The 21,315-nt window shown below is 41.0% G+C and overlaps 1 protein-coding gene across 2 annotated transcripts in view; it reads right to left on the bottom strand.

Annotated features, from left to right (window-relative positions):
- The window catches only part of KIT (KIT proto-oncogene, receptor tyrosine kinase), an 87,186-nt gene that overhangs the window by 25,905 nt on the left and 39,966 nt on the right, over positions 1 to 21,315 (bottom strand). For both annotated transcript variants that reach the window (XM_039220464.1, XM_039220465.1), the window contains exons 4-7: positions 20,148 to 20,284; positions 15,712 to 15,883; positions 10,607 to 10,796; positions 7,545 to 7,660 (exon numbers count right to left, since the gene is read on the bottom strand). In XM_039220464.1, coding sequence (XP_039076395.1) covers positions 7,545 to 7,660; positions 10,607 to 10,796; positions 15,712 to 15,883; positions 20,148 to 20,284 — 615 coding nt within the window. The remainder of the gene's footprint in view (positions 1 to 7,544; positions 7,661 to 10,606; positions 10,797 to 15,711; positions 15,884 to 20,147; positions 20,285 to 21,315) is intronic.

Below are 21,315 nucleotides of genomic sequence, written 5' to 3'. Positions count from 1 at the left end.
GTCCCCCTCTCTCTCTGCCCCTCCCCTGCTTGCACTCTATCTCTCTCAAAAATAAATAAACATTAAAAAAAATTTAAAAACCTATAACCAAAAATACATAAAAGGCAGCCCAGATTTTGCAAATGTGGTCAAAGAGAAACTTTATCTTCAAGAGGCCTTATTCTAGATGATTTACTACTTCGACTTGATACAGGTACACTGCATGATCTATAAATAAGTGCTCGTGCCAGACAGGAGGTTAATTACATGATATGGTGATATGGAAACAATGTATTATTTAGCATCTCCTTAAATTATTTCAACCCCCTGTTAACACTCTACTGTAAATAAAGTAAAGCTGGCAGCTTTGAGAGTGAATCTGGTGAGGTTCAGCAGTCATTTGGATAGCCAATCTAGCTTAACTTTCCATGTGTCCCACAGTGCCCAGCGGTGACGGGCTAACCCCGGAGTTCTCGGTATCTACTTGTCCTGTCTGCCTCCCTTTACTGCCACCTGAGTACCACAGTACTCTGACTCAACTGGCCAGGTTTGTCATTAAAGGGCACACCTTGAAGACTGGAGAGAGATCTATTTATAGCCCCTAGATATCATTTACCACAAATATTAGATTCACAAGGCTGATCTGGAAATATTGTCAGATAATGTTTTAAAGAGGCATTTTAAGGTTGCTGGCAAATCAAAACCAAAATGAAGTATCGCCTGCACAGTTAGCACATCTATTATCAAAAAGAGAAGAGATAACAAATGGAGAAAAGGGAAGCCTCACGCACTGTTGGTGGGAATGCAAACTGGAACGGCCACTCTGGCAAACAGCACAGAGGTTCTCTAAGACATTAAAAATAGAACTACCGTAAGATGTAGCAGTCCAGGGGCGCCTGGGTGGCTTAGTCGGTTAAGTGTCCGACTTTCGCTTAGGTCATGATCTCGCGGTTCGTGGGTTCGAGCCCTGCGTCGGGCTCTGTGCTGACTGCCAGCTCAGAGCTTGGAGCCTACTTCAGAGTCTGTGACTCCCTCTCTCTCTGACCCTCCCCTGCTCACGCTGTCTTTCTCTCTCTCTCTCCTAGAAATAAAAATAAAACATTAAAAAAAAAAAAAAAAGATGTAGCAGTCCCACTTCTGGGTGTATATCCCCAAGAAACAAAACCATTACCCCGAAGAGATATCTGCACCGCAATGTTCACTGCAGTATTGTTTATAATAGCCAAGGTATGAAAACAACCTAAATTTCCTTCAGTGGATGAATGGGTAAAGAAGATGTGCACCACACACACAAGAATATTATTCAGCCTTGAAAAAGAGGGAAATGCTGCCATTTGTGACCTGGATAAATCCATAGGGCATGATATTATATGAAATAAGTCAGACATGGAAAGACAAAAACTGCATGGTATCACTTAAACAGAGTCTTAAAAAAAAAATCAAGCTCATCAAAAAAGAGTAGAAAAGTGGTTTTCAGGGCTGAAGGGATGAGGGAATTAGGGAGAAGCATTAAAGGAGTACAAAAAGTCGGGTATAAGATGAATCAAGGCCTGAGGATCTAATGGATTATATGGTGACCATAGTTGATAACACCATATTAGATCACTGAAATTTGCCAAGAAAGTAGAACTTAAACATTCTCACCAAAACCCAAAACAAATTAGCCCCCCCCCCCGCCGCGCAAAAAAAAAAAGGGTAAATATGTAAGGTGATGAATATGTTAACAAACTGGATGGGAGAATCTTCTTAAAATGTTTACATACATCAAAATCATCATGTATATATTTCAAATATCTCACAATTTTGTCAAGGATACCTCAATAAAGCTGGGCAAAAAACGTTACTGGCTCTTCTTAAAATCATTCCAGAGGTTTGAAAACCATCGGCTTTATCATATCAATCATACTTTCTTTCCACAGTTATGTAGGTTACTTCAGGACTCACAGGGGATATTTGAAACTGTATGCCAGAATAGACTAAAAAAATATATACACTACTGAGTAACACTTAAGCCCACTATAAGGTTTGAAATGTATTCAAGAACTACTGGGTGGCAATGGAAAAGAGCAAATGGGTAATTTAGAGTTAAATGTCCATTTGGCCTTTTATTTGTCCTGGATCTAGTAAAAACCTTACTGTGTGACATTTATGGTAAGCAAGGAGACCAGAAGTTTCTGAGTATCACAGGCTACCCATAGAATCTCGGTGCTGGTGTCGTGTTTGTTTTGTTTTGTTTTATACCTCCAGGAGTTTTGGAAAGAGCAGTACCTATTAAGAAAGTACTTCTTGAGGGGTTCCTGGACGGCTCACTTGGTTAAGCGTCCGACCTCGGCTCACGTCGTGATCTCGCTGTCCGTGAGTTCGAGCCCCGTGCCGGGCTCTGTGCAGACAGCTCAGAGCCTGGAGCCTGCTTTGGATTCTGTGCCTCTGTCTCTCTCTGCCCCTCCCCTGCTTGCACTCTGTCTCTCTCTCTAAAAAATAAATAAATGTTAAAAAAAAAAAAATAAGAAAGCACTTCTGGGGCGCCTGGGTGGCTCAGTCAGTTACGTGTACAACTCTTGGTTTTGGTTCAGGTCATGATCTCATGGTTCATGAGATCAAGCCCCCAGTTGGGCTCTGTGCTGACAGCATGGAGCCTGCTTTGAATTCTCTCTCTCTCCCCACTCCCCCTGCTCTCTCACCTCTCTTTCTCTAAATAAACTTTAAAGAAAAGGAACACTTATTATGTCATTGTATCTAAATATATAAAATATATATATAAAGAAGAAAACACTTTTGGGTAGTTCTATACATTTCAGAACTCCACATTCTTCCCAATTTTAATCGGCAAAGGAAAATGGACATTTTCACCCAAGATATCGAGCTTCCTTAGAGAACTAAGAATCTGATTTCTGTATGCATCTTTAATAAGCAGTTCAAGGGTGATTATGGTAATGAAAATTCAATGCAAAGAATCACTGCCTTTTTTTTTTTTTAAGTTTATTTATTTTGAGATAGAGAGAGAGAAAGAAAAAAAGCAAGTAGGGAAGGGACAGAGAGAAGGAAAGACAGAATCCCAGCGCCCCTCTGTGTTGTTTTCTAGTGGAAACCCCCATCAGTTTCCACTGGAAGTTCTGCTCAAAAATGGCAACATGGTCTAGCTCCTGCTTGGCTTTTATAAACCACCTTTAATACCACAGAGCCAACAGCCAACGGAACGGACCCATGTAAATCATGGCTTGGTTAGAGAAGTTAAAAACAGACTTAAAACATTTTCAAATTTAATATGCTACATATTTTTCTCTAACACAAACTGACAGAACATGGTATTTTTTAAAGCCTCCCACATAAGCAATTAAAACACACACACACATGCACACATTCAGTGTACTCAAATCTACATGTGGAGTTTTTAAAACAAGTGAATTCTTCAACCATCAAACATTTAACTGTTCAAAATCATGTATTTTCATAAGCATTTCAGCTGATTCTATTAGGCAATTATGGGGGCACTTGGGTGGCTCAGTCAGTTAAGCGTCTGATCTCGGCTCAGGTTATGATCTCGTGGTCTGTGAGTTCGAGCCCCATGTCGGGTTCTGTGCTGACAACTCAGAGCCTGAAGCCTGCTTCTGATTCTGTGGCTCCCTCGCTCTCTGCCCCTCCCCCACTCATACTCTGTCTCTCTTGCTCTCAAAAGTAATAAATAAAACATTAAAAAAATTATTAAGCAATTTTGCATTAATGCCACTGAGTAGAAGTCACTGAATTTCTGCACTAATACTAGGTACTTATTATTCTCTTTTTTATCAATTCTAATTTTTGCAGAGCACAATTCCTTTCATCCTGGGGGCTAAGCTTATTTATGGAATAAATCACACAGTAGATCTACATATGGATTTGGCTCAGCTAAAGTGTTATGTCAAAATGGACACAACTCTAATTTAAAATTTTAAAACTATTTTTACCGTTTGACTTTAAAATTTCATATAAAAAATCTTTTTCTATAAAAAAAAATCAACAAAGAAATTAGTTAACTGGATCTGTGAAAAGCAATTGAACATACTTCACAAGAGATTATGATGTTTTTAGGTTTCACACAAAAATACTACCTCTGTCGGGGTGCCTGGGTGGCTCAGTTGGTTAAGCACCTGACTCTTGACTTCGGCTCAGGTCATCATCTGATGGTCCTTGGGATCGAGCCCTGCCTGCTGACAGTGTGGAACTTGCTTGGAACGATCTCTCTCTCCCTCTCTCTTAGCCCCTTCCCTGGTCACACACTCTCTCTCTCTCAAAATAAAAAATAAGCTTAAAAATAAAATACTACTGGGGTGCCTGGACAAGGGTGCTCAGTTGGTGAGTGCCCAAATTCAGCTCAGGTCATGATCTTGCGGTTTGTGAGTTCAAGCCCCGTGTCGGGATCTGTGCTGACAGCTCAGAGCCTGCAGCCTGCTTCAGATTCTGTGTCTCCCTCTCTCTCTGCCCCTCCCCCACTCAAGTCTGTCCACTCTCTCAAAAATAAAAAAAAAAAAACATTAAAAAATATTTTTAAAAATGCTACCTCTGCCAGAGCATTTGGAGATAAATCCAATGTAGTGGGTTAGTGAAAGAAATGGCTTCTGTTAGCTAAGTGCTGGTAATGAACTAGCATCAGTGAAAGACTTCCTGAAGAACTTAGTCCACAGGGGCAGACACCACCCTTGTCTGTGTGCCCAGTGCCATGAAGTGGGAGCTCAGGAAATGCTAGGGGTGCGTCTGTGACCCAGGCCCCAGCATAAACAAAAGGGCATCTGCACCAACGGGGAATCCGAGAAAAAATTCATTTGGGACGCTTAATGCCGTTTCCTATCTAGTTTCAAACAAGCAGGGGTTCACCCGCAGAGGTGACAAATACTGACCCTGCTGGATGGCAAATTAGCCTGGTAAGTAAAATGGCAGCAATTTTGTCACCAGAGAAAAGTAAGGGTGACTTTAGAGACATCTTTCTAAAGTCAGTGACTCACAGCTAACCGGCAGACCAGACTAGCATGAAAAAGGGGAAAGAGACAGATCTTAATGTCTCCTTGACCTTGAAGCCAGGGAAAGAGAGATACAAATTGCGCTTCACTTTATAAAATTCCCAACTACTGAGCTTCTCAAAGTGAGGTCTGTGGAGCAGGCCATGGCCATGATCTGCTGTTACTGGTCAGTGAGAGTTAAGTAAACAGCCTGGTAATCAGTATTTACAAGGAGCAATCTGACAGAGTAATTTTTCTATCTATTGAGTCTCATAATTAAAAAAAAATTCAAACTTGGGTTTTGCATGTCTGTCCTTTTTTTCATTTCACTTTCCTAGTGACTGGTCCTTTATTTTTTAAGATGATTTTTTTATTTTGAGAGAAAGAGAGAACAAGCAGGGGAGGGGCAGAGAGAGGGGTAGGGGGACAGAGGATCGGAGGTGGGCTCTGCGCTGATAGCACAGAGCTTGACGTAGGGCTCAAATCCATGAACCATGAAATCATGACCTGAGCCAAAGTCGGATGCTTAACCGACTGAGCCACCCAGGTGTCCCGGCTCTTACTGCATTTTATAGAAACTACTGATCCAGAATAAATTATTTTTTTTTAAATATTTTTATTTATTTCTAGGAGAGCGAGAGAGACAGCATGAGCAGGGGAGGGTCAGAGACAGAGGGAGACACAGACTCTGAAATAGGCTCCAGACTCCGAGCTGGCAGTCAGCACAGAGCCCGACGCGAGGCTCGAACCCACGAACCGCGAGATCATGACCCAAGCGAAAGTCGGACGCTTAACCGACTAAGCCACCCAGGCGCCCCTGATCCAGAATAAATTAGAAAATAAAAAGGAAAGGTCCTTTACCACAGACTGGAAAGCACTGTACCAGAGCACCAAAATTCGAGCTGTATGTGGACAACGTGCATATTATGCTACTAAGGATATTGACTTGCCTGCAATCATCTCTTAAATTACTCGAATATTGGAGGTTTTTCAGAAGCAGATCATTTTGCCCATGTGTAATATGCTAAACTCCTCTGATTAACATCTGAATTAATCTAGAGATATGTGGGATGCAGGCCAATGAGATACCATATAATCAACGCTGCTCTGAGGAACTGAGATGTTAACACGATTTCCTCAAAAACAGGCAAGTTCTGTGGTCAAACAAGCCTGGGCTGCACATACCACCCCATACCCCACCCCCCACCTCCTGGGGAGGCATAATATACACATTGAGGACGCTGAGAAGGCCTGTAGTTCAGAAACTTGTTGAGCTCCATAGATGTGGCCCTCTTTATCTAAACACGTAAGAGCATCTTATTCTTGGAAATGAAGGTACTCCAGACTAGCAATCAAAAATCTGCCTTAAGTATCACTTACTGGCCGTTTCCTGTCTTTACTTGAAATGGATCATGCAACCTGCCCCATACCACCCAGCTGCAGCATCAATGAACTTGTAAAATCACTTCTGAACAAGCAAGCTCCTTCAGGACAGGAAACGGGTACCCGGTCTTTGTTCCCACAGCCCCTTCCTGCAGCCCAGCACATATGTAAGTGCCCAGCACAGTTACTAAGTCGTCTCCTGCGGAGTGTTCCAGGTTGTCTCCTTATCCTCCGCCCCCCAACACACACCCTGGACCGCTAATTCCCAGTTACTAAGTCGTCTCCTAGGGAGTGTTCCAGGTTGTCTTCTTACCCTCCACCCCCCCAACACACACTCAGGACGGCCACTCCTTGGAATTCTGTGTCTTTGGAACTCTCCTGTGCCCTGGTCCCCTGGCTGGCATGGCAGGCACCTGCCTTGGTAAAAGCAGACAGGCCCGGGAGTAGCACCAGAGGAAGCCCCGCCCACGGCAGAAGCCCCGCCCACGGCAGAAGCCCCGCCCACGGCAGAAGCCCCGCCCACGGCAGAAGCCCCAGCCTGTGAGCATGCTCCCTTGGCATCAACCTCTGGGCAAAGACATTTCTCCAAGATGTTGCAGCAGCCACAGTGGGGCAGGATTCGGGTGTTCCGGTCCCATGTCCAGAGCCAGTCTCCCACCTAGGCCACCTGCTCCCTCTCCTTGGTACCCACATACTACGTAGGAGGGGGCCTGTGGAGCTGGATCGATATTGCCTTCCTTTTGGCAGGAGAACACAAAACACAAATAATCTCAACGCCAAGATAGAAAGCACTGTCACAAAGAAATCATGCCAGAGCTTGATAGCATGTCTTACCCACCTAACACCATAATCCGAGTCCTATTCAACCTCTGGCTCGCCATTTCAACAATCAATAATAATACGCGTTTCCCTCAGACGACAGTTATTTTTAACTTCTGTGGCTCCTCTGTTTACCTCAAAGGCAGAACCCAGAATCTGAGTGCCCTCGACAAGGTCATATGGTCAGAGAGATGTAGGACAAGGAATTGGTTTTCATACACATTCTTCCAACCACCAAACCACAGGGTCTTTGTTAAGGTCAAAATTATCATGAAACATTATTTACCCAGCACACAAGGAGCTCAGTTCTGCAGCTGTTGCAAACGCGAGCCACAACTTAAAATAATAAAACAGAAATAAAACAGATAAGGACCCATTCATTTTACTCACTGTTCACGTAAACATTCAATGTCACGGAAGAATTGACATCGGAATTGGACACCTGAAATGTGTAAGTGCCTCCTTCGTTCCCTTTTAATCTGGTTAGATGAAGTTCACTCACATATCTACAAAAAAAAAAAAAAAAAAAAAAGACAATACATCAATCACCCGTGAAGGGCCTGCCTCAAGTGAGGGTCTTTTCCACCACTTCTGTCTAGAAATATACGCCTGTTGGAGGAAAACTAAGCCTTAATTCAGTACTAACAAGATCGAGATTAGCAAATACAAACCTATACCCCTATATTTACTTTGGGACAAATGGCTGCCCGGGGAGGGTGCTGAGTGGGGGGAGATGATGCAGCCGCCTCCCCGTCCCTGGCTGTCCTCACGGCCATGTCCTTCTCTGCCTCACTCAGTCTCCTCCCCACCATGTCCTGAGCTCACCCGCTGCGCCATGTTTTCATGATGCTCACCTGGCAGAACCTTAGACTGGCAGGCGTCTACATGGAGGTGTCTCCACGCAGAGAGCGAGGTCACCGCCGTGGCCCCATACCTTCCTTCTTGCGACTCCATCATCTCCTGGTTTCCCCCCCCCACCCCCACCACCTCTTCTAGTGCCCTTTGCGGTACTTGCTATGGAAGCTTCTATTTTCCAGCAGGGCCCCCAGATACGGCTGTGTAGACGGAGGGCGGAGTTCTGCCAGAAGTTACAGACAAGGACACTGGTATGGACACAGTGCCCTGGGCAGCCCCGGACCCGCAGGAGCTACACAACCGTCTAGCCGTGCCCCTGAGCAATCCACTCTCGCACCGAACTACTTGCTGTTTGCTCACAACTTTCAAATCTTTACCTCTGGTTCAGATTTCTCAGCCCTATGCCTCCTCTACAGAGCTATTTTCATGCCCCCAACCTCCTGCCCTGTGGGTACAGCTAATAGTGATTCATTCTTGGGGGGGAGGGGGGGATGGGCATGGAGGAGGACACTTGTGGGGATGAGCACTGAGGGTTATGTGGAAACTAATTTGACAATAAACTATTTGTAAAAATAAATAAATAAATAAATAAACTGAAAAAAAAATAAAAAAAATAATGATTCATTCTTGCGACATCCTCATGAGTCTTGCCCTTGGACACTTCGGCCCACTTGAAAGTTGACTGTTGTTTCCAGGTCTACAGCCAATGAGTGACTGCCCATGGGGAGGGACTAAAGGCCAGCTCCAGAGGACCCCTGAGATCAGCCTGCTGCTCACCCACACCCTCTCTTTCCTCCTTTATCCCCCCTGCCCTGCTCTCCTACTCCCTGGCACGTCCCTCTTTCCCTTAATGAAGCCCTTGGCCCAGAATCCCTGTCCCAGGCCGTACTTCTAAGGAACCTGACCCAGGATGCTCTAGCTGAACACCTCTACTTGAGAGCCCATGGTGAGCCTCAAATTCAACAAACTCCAGGCTGAACTCGCAGTATTTGCTCCTGCCAACCCTTCCTCCTCCTTGAATGGCATCACCCCTCACTATCCAACTTGGTTGATGGACACAGAATCCAAAGGGCCGTCTTTGGCAGCTACCTCTCTCTCCCGCCCCCCTCAACCACCGAGTCTCCCTATGGAGGTAGCCTGGACGCCTCCCAAATCTGTTCGCCTCCCTCCCACCCTTGCATCTTAGCCCAGGACGTCAGCTCTCACCCACATTGCTACAACAGCCCATAGTTCCTGACTGGAAAAAAATACAAACTCCAACTGGGCATCTACCTCAGGTAGCCATTTTGATCCTGGTCAAGCTACTTCACTCACTTGTGTCTCAGTTTCCTCTTCTACAGAAATGATAGAAATAAGAGTGCCTGATCATGGGGCTTGCGAGGACTAAAATTATTGACTTACTACACGTCGGGTACTTAGAACAATGCAGCACAGGCAGAAGCACCTGCAGCTTACAAGAAAGAAGCTACTTTGACTACTCTTTTAATTTTTTTAAATTATTTTTATTGTATTTATTTTTCTTTACTAGTTTTCTTGCACTTACTACTATTTTATGAATGCCTCTATTTTCATCATAAATGTCTTGAGGATCAAATGAGAGGTGTGTGTGCTATGACACTACTTGGGTTCACTACCTGGCCCAGAGCTACTGAATGAGGCTTAGTTTTCTTATGTTTTTTTTTTTCTTAATATAATTTATTGCCAAACTGGTTTCTATACAACACCCAGTGCTCATCCCAACAAGTGCCCTCCTCAATGCCCATCAACCCTCAGTTTGTTTTCAATATTTGAGAGTCTCTTATGGTTTGCCTCCCTCCCCCTCTGTAACTTTTTCCCCCCTTCCCCTCCCTCATGGTCTTTTGTTAAGTTTCTCAAGATCCACATATGCCTGACTTATTTCACTTAGCATAATACCCTCCAGCTCCACCCATGTTGCTACAAACGGCCAGATTTCATTCTTTCTCATTGCCATGTAGTATTCCATCGTATAGATGAACCACATCTTCTTGACCCATTTGTCAGTGGATGGGCATTTAGGCTTTTTCCATGTTTTGGCTATTGTTGAAAATGCTGCTATGAACATGATGCATTGGGGTACATGTGCTCCAATGCATCAGCACTCCTGTATTCCTCGGGTAAATTCCCAGCAGTACTATTGTTGGGTCATAGGGGAGTTCTATTAATTTTTTGAGGATTCTCCACACTGTTTTCCAGAGTGACTGCACCAGTTTGCATTCCGACCAACAATTCTTACGGTTTTTAAAAAAAGAATTCAAGGCACGAACTCTCCTCTTTCTCTGAAAAAAACATTTTTAATGTGTCTCTAGTATTTGCTGGCCACTGCTCTGAACTAGCCTCAGACTCTGGGAGTGAACAATCTTCCATTTCACAAATGAGGAAACGGAGGCACAGACTTCTGTGCGTGCTCTAAACACAAAGCAAAAGGAAATACTGGTCTGAAGCCTCAGGAAGCAGGCCTAAACTACTTTCTACACCAAGTGTCTTCTTATACATTCATGCGTCACAGAAATAGACCATGGGAAGCCCAGGGAAGATGGGGAAAATATCAAATCCTCCGTATAAGGCTCTCTTCTTACCTGATATTACTTTCGTTGTCAGATTTGGGATAATCTTCCCATTTATCAGTGAGGGTTCTGTTCATATAGACCCACCGTTGGTGCTCAGGCTTGGGATATGCCTCATATTCAACAATCAGATCCACATTCTCTCCATCATTCACGAATATTGTAGTATTCATCATAGGGAAGATATTAATGAATCCTTTATCTGATTATAATGGAACAAAACAGGAAGGAACTATTATCCACAGCTACCTGACAGAAAACACAACATCACCTTTGGATTACAAAGATAATGGACTGGTGTCAGGTACTAATAGGCAATAATGAGTAAGAATGTTTTAACTTGCCATTGTACCTTTTATTCCCCCATTCTATTTAATCTTGTAGAATTACAGTCAAAAAGTCAGAAAGGACAAACTTGAAATGTTTATTCTTCCATCTCTGTCTCTTTAGCAACTTTCTTCAAGATCTAGCACCATCCAGCGGCTCCTGGGCAGCTCAAGTTGGTTAAGCATCCGACTTCGGCTCAGGTCATGATCTTGTGGTTTGTGGGTATGAGCCCCGCATCGGGCTCTGTACTGACAGTTCAGAATCTGAAGCCTGCTTTGGATTCTGTATCTACCTCTCTCTCTACCCCTCCCCTGTTCATGCTCTGGCTCTCAAAAATAAGTAAATGTTTAAAAAATGACAAAAAAAAAAATTAAAATAAAAAAGATTTAGCACCATCCTGTAAGTCTTCTAGAACTACTTCTTAGGTTAGAAAGTGTTGGGATTCAGTGGTGAGCCCACACCCAGACCCAGTGTAATTGTATATCTGGTAAGAAGGTGTCAGAAATTAAGAGGGGAAGAGAGGTCAAATGGTTAATAAAGAGGCTGAAATATGTCATTTAGTATTTGAAGAAAAATAAACCTATTATCTCATTATGTAATATATCACAGATGAAATCAAGGACAGCATTCTTATAATCAAACTGTATTTTTAACTAACAACAGAATTAACTCCTGTCAAACTTCTACAGAGGGGACAGTTTCCTAGACTTTTTAGAAACAAGAGAAGAGGGGCACCTGGGTGGCTTAGTCGGTTAAGTGTCTGACTTCGGCTCAGGTCATGATCTCGTGGTTCCTGAGTTTGGGGCCCACTCTGAACTGTGCGGACAGCTCAGAGCCTGGAGCCCGCTTTGGATTCTTTGTCTCCTTTTCTCTCTGCCCCTCCCCTGCTCACACTCTGTCTCTCTCTCTCTCTCTCAGAAACAAATAAACATTTAAAAAAAAAAAAAGAACAGAAAAAAAATCAAAATCATGAAAGTCCTAAGAATCTGAATACATAAGTATTTTTAAATGTCTATACTGTAATAGGGATTACGGTAATAGGAAAAGGAATATGAAAATCAATAGATGGAAAAATATTTAAACTAGGAAATAATTTTTTTTAATTTGAGAAAGAGAAAGCCCAAGTGGGAGAGAGGGGCAAGGGGGAGGGAAGGGAAAGGTGAGAGGAAGGGAAGGAGGGAGCGAGTAAGGGAGAAGGAGAGAGAAAATCCCAAACAGGCTCCACACTCAGCATGGAGCCTAACACGGGGGTCAATCTCACAACCTGAGTCAAATCAAGAGTCAGACATTCAACCAACGAAGCCACCTGGTGCCCCTAAACTGGTAATTAAAATAAGGTATCACTTTTCACTTATTAAAAATAGCAAAACTTCAATAGAGCTGCTAAAACATAAAGTATATCTATCCTATGGAAAAATAGCAAAACTGATTTGAAAGAAACTCAATAATTTTGCAAGTGGGGTAAAAGTAGCATGCCGAATCACACACTGTAAGTTGGCACAACTCTTTCAGAAAGCATTTAGCAATATAGATTTTCTATAATTATCTATTCTCCAATTAACCCTGTGATTTCCATTGGAGAACTCTTCTTAGTGGATAGCTACATGCAAAATGAATGGCTGTCTACCCTGGATATAATCGTTTTAAAAAATCAGGGCATTGGTTAATAAAGTTGTCCTTAGAAATGGTTGTATAACAATAATATAAGAAAGACCTTAAAAAAGTAATAAAATAATTGCCAATATTATTTTTATAGCCACCATTTATGGAATGTTTGCTATGTGCCAAGAACTGCCTTAAGTAGTTTGGCATTACATTTTAATTAATAATCATGACAAATATTTAATTCCATAATAATACTGAGGGAGAAAGCTTAGAACTCCTAATTTAGAGCTGAAAGACAGCCAGTCCCTGGAAAGCTTAGAGCTAGCTGCACCAGGGCAGAGCCCAGATTTGAATACAGGTTTGTGAGCAGCCAAGGTTGGCTTCTTCTCACTGTAACCTATCCCTAGATTCTCCATCTAATACTTCCAGTTAGAGAGACAGAATAAAGGTGTATGCATCACTGAAACCCTGCTGCATACAGAAACATAAGCAATAAACCACATCTTAAAAACGGTTACATCACATTACTGGGGTTATGGGAGAGTTTTCATTTTCTTCTTTCAATTCTTTTTCCAAATTTAGGAATTGTAAAATTTTAAATAATTTTTTTCATTATTTTTGGCACTATTTGGCTACAGATATTAAGGTCGCCCAGGAGTTGTCATTACAGCATCGACTGCCCTTTGGTTTTCCTATAGATTCAGAAGCAAAAGTAGAGTCTGACTCTCCTTTGCAGTAATGGAAAAGGATCTCTCACAGGTGAGAATAAAACATCATCCAAAGGAAAGTTGAAAATGGAAACCACCACATTTTTCTAATACCTAAATCATAATTAAAGCCTCCTGTCATTTTTAAAGCAAATTCAGGTTAATTTGAGGGAATAAATATTTCATCTGAATGCTATGTTACATTTTCACATTCATTTTTTTGTTTTTCTAATATTTATTTCCAAGAGACAGAGTATGAGGTGGTGAAGGGCAGAGAGACAGAGAAAGACACAGATTCCAAAGCAGGCTCCAGGCTCTGAGATGTCAGCACAAAGCCCAACGCGGGGCTCGAACTCACGAACCGTGAGATCATGACCTGAGCTGAAGTCAGACATTTAAGTGACTGAGCCACCCAGGTGCCCCACCAGGTTCTTAAGGTCATCCATTCAAACATACCCAAAGCAAAACACTCAACTGTTACAGACAACAGACAATATTTGCACTGAAGTGAGTTCTCTCATCATCACCATATATAAACTACCTAAGTTCCTCTAGAATTTTCTAGGGTCCTTTACAGGCTCAACATAGTTTTATGTCCTAGAGTGGAATAGAGCTTCAGATTCATGAAGTATAAGAGTTATTAGGATCAAAGAACTCCATCAGGGTTGTTTGAACATAAAGTATGACTTTTTTCAGGTACTTCTGCAATAAGAAATAGATGACACATTAATAACATTTAATCAAGTGCAAGCTCTATGCCAGGCACGTCTATAAAATCTATTGCTTTTTCTCCTCTCCGCAGCCTTTGGAGTTAGAGGCTGTGTTTCTCAGAAGAGGAAATGCAGGCAGAGGTAAAGTTGGGTGCATTGAAAGGTTAGGTGGCACAGGTCCAATTCAAAACCAGGTGGGGACCGTCCCAAAGCCACTCCACATCCTATGCACACCTGATCTTAGCTGAAAGGCCAAGAAGAGAGATCCACATCATCTTCAAATCCAGCCTCAAAAGAAAGGACTTTTCTCTTTGTCTCCCCCATTTTCATCCCATCCCACCCCATTCTGAAACAATATAAAACCAGGTTCAGTTTTCACAGCCACAAGTCCTTCCAGTTATACAGTTATATTCTTGGAAATTGATGAATGGATTTTAAAAATCTGATTACATACAATAATATGCTCAAAACATCCTTACTAATTGCTTTCTGGAGCTGAAGCTGATATATCAACATGCTCCCTAATCAACTTAGCAAATTAGCACTTATGGAGTTTAATATTTTAAAAGCATAGCTTTTTATTCAAATTAATAAATGGTTCACAATCACGTTTAGGGAAAAAGTAATAATACTCTTTCTGCATGCTGACTGTATAATTGCAAGTAAAGGGTCTTTTCCACATTTAGTCAGTAATGCTTTCCACTACAACATGGGCAGAAACACCAAAATTATAGGAGATTATTGTGGAATAAATCACAGACCTCTAACATTGCTTCATAAATTATTGAAGAAACATGGGAGAAAGAGGAGAAATGAAAACAAATATCACATCATTTTACTATTGCTCACGATGAAGTTTCACCACCTCGCAAGTACCTAATCAAAGTCAAGAACTAAGACTATAACTGCCTTACAAAGATGAGAACATAGATTAAATTCAAACAATACTCAAAAGAAAAAAAAGGTGTAAAGTAATTTAAAAATTATTATTATTTCCAGTAAATCAAAAACAGCACTTCACTATATTCTGCTCCCATTAAGTGGATCTTGGAAAAGAAGTATTTCGTGAGATTTCCAGAGTAGGGAAGAAAAGGTTAAACCTTTGCATTGTACGTACTGGCTACAAGGCATTTAGGACCACAGGGTACCATGATCCAGTTTATGCTAGGGAGAACCAATGACCTTACTAACCCCAGAGGACCTCCTTCCTGAAGATTTATGCTACAGCCTCTAAGGTTGGAGGACAGAGTGAAGCGACGGGGGAACTACGAAGAAAAAGGCCAATTCAGCCTTTCCTGTGACAAATGAACTAGACCCCTGCACAGTAAAAAGATAACCAAAGACTGAGGCATCTCTCTAAAAGATGCAGAGAAATACTTTAGGCTCTCAGCATTTGCTCTCCTCCATAGAGAAGGTCTATACCCATTTCAAATATCAAGTCATCCACCAAGGACTAGAACTTTTGAGAAAGCTCCACTTCACATTTTATTTGTTCAGTGGGGAGGGTTGGATGGCAGAAAATGGTCCATTTATTAAACAACTTCAGTTACATCTTTCCACTTCCCTTCTATTCAACTGGTAGAATTTGCTTTTGTGCTCTCATTGGAAAAGACCACCATGATCCTTTTCATTCATTCATTCATTCATTCCGTGATAATAAAATTTCTAAGAATCACTTCAACATTCTATTAACATAAAAAGGGAACTCTCGAGCAATTTCTTCATTCACTAATGTCAGTACTTTATACATTCCCATAGAGATATTTACCTACTACTTCCAAGGTTGTTGTGACATTTGCTGATCCAAAAGTATTATTGGCATAACACATGAACACTCCAGAATCGTTAACTCTTGCTGAGCTGATAGTCAACCTTTCCTGACGTACAAAATTGAAGTCACCTTGATGCCAGCTATTACTCTGTGGCTGTGCGTTCGTTTGCTGGTTACAGAAGGAGAGAAAAAAAAAATCAAAGATTACCATAACATTTATATTCAGGATCTTTCCTAGCTAGATAAATTAAAAATAGCAGCAATTAACTTCTCCATATTAACATTCATTATACACTACTTAAGTAAGAATAATAAAGCATCATGACAAGTCTGTCATTGGAACACTTCATATTACTGGATTATATTGAAAGATAGTCACTATTTATGATTGGAAAAAACATGAAAATTCATTTCTTAATAGCATGGCATGCATAATTCCAAATCCTCCTCAGCACTCAATATTTGTTTAACAGTGCCAAATTTTAGAAGTTACTATATAGGAAATACCATGGAATACTGATATTTGCAATGAGTCAGCAGAGTTAGATCATATCAATATTTTCTGTGACACGTATTTTTAATTTTATATCCTAGTGATTGAAAGAAAGCACATCTCTAATAATCACATTCTATTAATATTTATATTATTTTCATGAATAAAAGTAGAATCACAATGTCTAAAACTAGCTTGGAAGTTCATCTTACAGTTCTTACCCAGCAGAATTTTGGCAACTATTAAAAGGGGTTCCAAAGTATGTAAGACATGTAAGACCAAGCCCCAAATTACTTAAGCATGAGCTGAAGAGAAAAAGCTACAAATTTACTGTTGTGATATCACCATCCGCCCATGGAGAGAAGTCTTATGTGGAAAATATCACGGGAATAAAACATCATGTAAACTATAGCCACTCTCTGAAAAGATTAAAGGGAATACCAAATAGCTTTCTGCATCTTCCAAATTTTCTGTAATATGAACACATTCCTATTGAAAAAATAACAACTAAAAAAAGAAAGTAAACAGGAGCTGATATTGACATGGAATGAGATCAAGGGTATTCGCTGGCCAGGCCATGGTGAACCTATTAGCATTGGACCATTCTGACAGTATTGTAAATCAGAACAATCCTTGTGGAAAGCAGCTTGGCAGTGTGTTCATACCCCTGATCAATTTCAGCAAATTTAGCTCAAGGAAATAATTCAATTAAAAAAAAATAGCTCAAGAGTATTTACTGCAGTGAAATCTCAGAGAATGACCTAAAATACCAAGTATCAAAGTCATGAATGTGAAAATAAGAAAAATGTTTATACTACTTAAAATGCCTAAACTGAATGTACCTTAAAACTGCAACCATGTGATAATACATATGCATGGCGGCAGAGAGAAAAGACATATGAAAAAAAAAAGTGGGCAATATAGTGTTTAGAAAGACCAGTCACACGGTTCAGCATCCAACTTCTGATTTCGACTCAGGTCACAATCCCTGGGTTGTGGGACTGAGCCCCACTTCAGGTTCCTCACCGAGTATAGAGACTGTTTATGATTCTCTCTCCCTGCCTCCTGTCTCTCTCTCTCTCTCCACCCCCTCCCAACCCTCTCCACTGCTTGCATGCACAATTAAAATTAAAAAACAAAAAACAGCCACATAAAGACTACCAGAGCTCTTGAAATGCTTGAGGTCCAAACTGAGTTGTGTTGTAAATATAAAATATGTCCCAGATTTTGAAGACTTAATATCAAAAAGTAATGCAAAATAACCCATTGACACTTTTTATTACATAACATTTTAGCTATACAAGGTTAAAGAAAATGTATTACAATCAATTTTATTTTTTTACTGTCTGTCATGCGCCTACCAGACAATTTTAAATTACACAGGAGGCTCACATTACATTTCCATTGCATAGCACTGCAACATGCAATGATAGAATTGTATCCGTTTCTCTTTTTTTCTCATGTTATTATATTTTTGGAAAAAATGTTTTACATTAAAATGAGCATACATAAGAGCAGACTGCCAAAGCTGAATGTTTTGAAATAAAAAGAAGAGAAACCTGCTCTGTTAACGAACTGTGAGATCTTGAGCAAGTCAAGGGATACTAGCAGTCTCAGTTTTTGTTTCTGAAAGGGAGGAAAAAAAGGTCTTGAAAGAAATGTCTTGAAAGGCCTTTCCCATCTGAAGCACTAGGCAGATTTGAAGATACTCCCTTCCAAGCGGTTCTACTACTAATTGGCAGAAATCTGCCATCTCGCTGCAGAAGATCAATCAGTAAGATGCAACAGTAAGGTTAGGTGACATTGTTCTGTCCTCTCTGGGTCCATCATGTCATAGACTTCTCTGCCAAGGCAGAGCGACGATGGATAGGTAACCTACCACATTCTAGATTTATGGGATCTCTTCCTTCTAGTTCTCCGAAGAGCCCAAAGGTCTTCTAACAGGGAGTTAAACAGGAACAATGAACATGTCAGAGAGGGAAGGAATACCTCAGTCCTCTGTGATGCGGTACCAGCACCAAACCTGAAGACCATTTTTAGGATACTGTCAAATGTCCCAATTTAAAGTAAAACTACAAGGGTGTAGAAGCATTAGAAAAGCTAACCAAGATTCACAAGTGTTGAATAAATGCCAAGACTCTCTTATGTTTTAAAACACACAACAGCAAAAACTCTGGAACAGTCATCTTATCCTAAATTTCATTGTGAGCTCATTAGTCTAACGGGTCAGGATCAAATAGCATGGATTTTTAAAATAATTTCATAGTGCTAACAGTGCTCAGTATTTCAAATTCAGCCAAAGGATATCAACAAAAGATTCATGGAAGAACCTTGGCCAAGAGCCATGAGCCCCATCTGCAAGTCACACATTACATATTGTTTGCATGTGATTTGGTTTTCCTTAACCCTTGAGGTGCACACTGGGATTTCCCCAAAGAGCTCCCCATACTGAAGGCTTATCTTCCAGTGCCAGTGGATTAATTGGGAATGGCATGCAGTACTCCTGGGAAAAATGGTTCGGAACAAAACTGCCTGGGGCAATTTAATTTCTCATCGAAAAAAGGCTAATTTCCAAGTTATACAGAGGCTCAAAAACACACATGGTATAAACTATTCTCTCATCTGAAAGCAAGGATTGTAGAAAGCCAATTGATAGAGGATTGTGTTTTAGAAGGTCAGTCAAAAACCCATACATAAGCCATCGTTTTTATTAAATCATATGATATGGAAACTAAAACTTGTTTCTCTGGTTTGAAAGAACAAGTCTAGTACAATCCATTCTCCTAGTCAATGGCAGGCTTCATTAGCAAGGTATCATCCATCACAAGTCTATGTGAATACCATCATAGTACTTTGCATTACGCTAATCACCATGGTTACTTACCTAGCAAAGCATTCTTTAAACAGGCATGAAATTACCAATGTTGAATACAGAGCATGAGGAGGAAGGAGAGGAAGAGGAAGAGAAGGAAAATATATGCTATGTTTTCTTCAGTGCAATGCATCTGTGTACACTGAAGAAAAACCATGGTGATAGCTAATTAACTAGATGGCCAAAATTATGCAAATAAAAATTATTGAAACTTCAGTCAATGGGAATTTTAAAACAAAATATTTGGGAATTTAGACATTTTAAAGACTTTGCTATTAAGGAGTATTTAGAGGGGGGAAGAAAACTTCATATAACTGGCTAAAATTTACTTTAGAGATGCCTATCTGACATCTAGTAGACATTCGATATGCATTTGTTAAATGAATGAGAACTTAAACATGTCCAAATGTTTCAGATTAAAGATAACCATTTTATTAATAGTGACTAAAACAAACAGAAAACCATTAGCAACTTGATCTCAGGTAACCAGCCTCAGAGGGCGAAGTCAGATCAATACAAAAAAAGAAACCCATCTCTAAATGGATAGGCCACTTTGTGGGAAAACAAAGAGCTCTCTGGTTAGTATCTGAGACCACTTACTCTTTTTAAAAATGAAAGGGAAAAAAATGGGCAACTTTTCCCAATATTTTAAATAATCTGACCTGGACAGTTTTGATAATAGTCTGAAAACTCAAGGTACTGGACGCAACCATCAGTTTTCTTAAAAGTTTCCTCACGAAAGCCAAAGAAACAGCATACGGTACTAGAAGTCTCAAATTCTCTTTCTGATTTTCTCAGCATACATTTACCAAATGACATGTATTTGTCCTTAATGATGAAGACACACATCCACATATGGTGTTACGGAAGGGGAAAATCTGCATCTCGACACACGCCCAGACAGCCCACCTCATACACACACACCAGCTGAGCCATCCCCGGGACAATGAATAGACCCTTTTACAGGAAAAAAGAAAAAGAAAAAAAAAGAAAAAAGAAAACACCTTAAAATCTCCCACAAAGACAGAACCATCGACTGGGGGAAAATAAAGGGAACATGCCACTCACCGGGCTGTTTTCCTTTATCCACATCGAGTCCACGGAACTAGACACATCTTTTATCAAGCACAACACGGAGAATTCTTCCCCTTCCCTAAGAAGATAGCTTGCTTTGGACACAGACACAACTGGGACAGCTCTGATGGCTAGAATAAAAAGAAATGTGACCCTCAAGTAATCTGTTCTATTATATGCCATTTTCACTTACCACTTGTCCTCAGATGCACACAACTTACTTGGTGGCCTGTTAAATAAAATATCAGGTATGCGGCTGACTGCTCTGTATTACTTGCACGTCTGCAGGCATCAGCAATTAAATCTTGCATCCTTCAAGCAAATTCATTAATTTTGGGTGAAAGAGATAGGACTGTCTGCTTTGAGATTATAATGCTCCTTGACAATGCTGTTTCAATACAGGCAGCAACCCTGGCATAGGGAAGTGGCTTTAATCTTTACCTCACACAACCTTGATGGTTTCGCGAGGATGTGACCCACACCGTTCCACAGGCCGTACAAATAATATTTTGCTCATGTCTGAAAACCTCCATTTGAAATAATCAAACTTTCCTTAATCCCAACAAGCACCCTTTTTCAAAAGCCTTCGTAAAAGCCACCCAGTAGCTGAATGGCAACTAGTGTCGAACTTGATCTGAGATACGAAATCTAGACATTTTCCAGCCACCAAAATAATCTACATAACACCACAATGACAACAAGGTCTATACTCGCTTGGTTGGTACTTGCCTCCTCAGATTGTGAATAGTTTGGGAATGCATTAAAATTAAGTACCCGAGGAGAAAGTCAATTCCTCCATCAACAGTAAATCAAGGAGTGAATAATGTGTATGCTAATCTTTTCAAACAGCATAACGGAAGCTTCCCAGTGAGTTTTTTCTTGGAAGGAACACCTCATGCATTTACAAAACTCGGGGTGTCCCAAGGTCAGTAGGTTTAATGGCTGTCCCCTCCCCTCACTCCCCCTGTATGGTCTAAATGCCAGTCACTGGTTGGCACACCTCGCTGGAGGCAGTCGTGGACCATGGACCAGACTGGTCGTGTAGGGTGGGCACTATGCAACAAAGAATTCGCAAACAGCTGACAGTAGTATGAAGCTGGGGGAGGAGGAAAGCCAGCTGCCCGACTGCTGATAGGTAGGGAGGTAGACCAGCGAGAAGAGA

The sequence above is a fragment of the Hyaena hyaena genome, unplaced genomic scaffold (genome assembly GCF_003009895.1).
Source record: "Hyaena hyaena isolate Hyena2069 unplaced genomic scaffold, ASM300989v1 scaffold_891, whole genome shotgun sequence".
In the NCBI taxonomy this organism is placed as follows: domain Eukaryota; kingdom Metazoa; phylum Chordata; class Mammalia; order Carnivora; family Hyaenidae; genus Hyaena; species Hyaena hyaena.
Note: the sequence above shows the minus strand (reverse complement) of the source record. Positions and strands in the feature narration are given on the sequence as shown.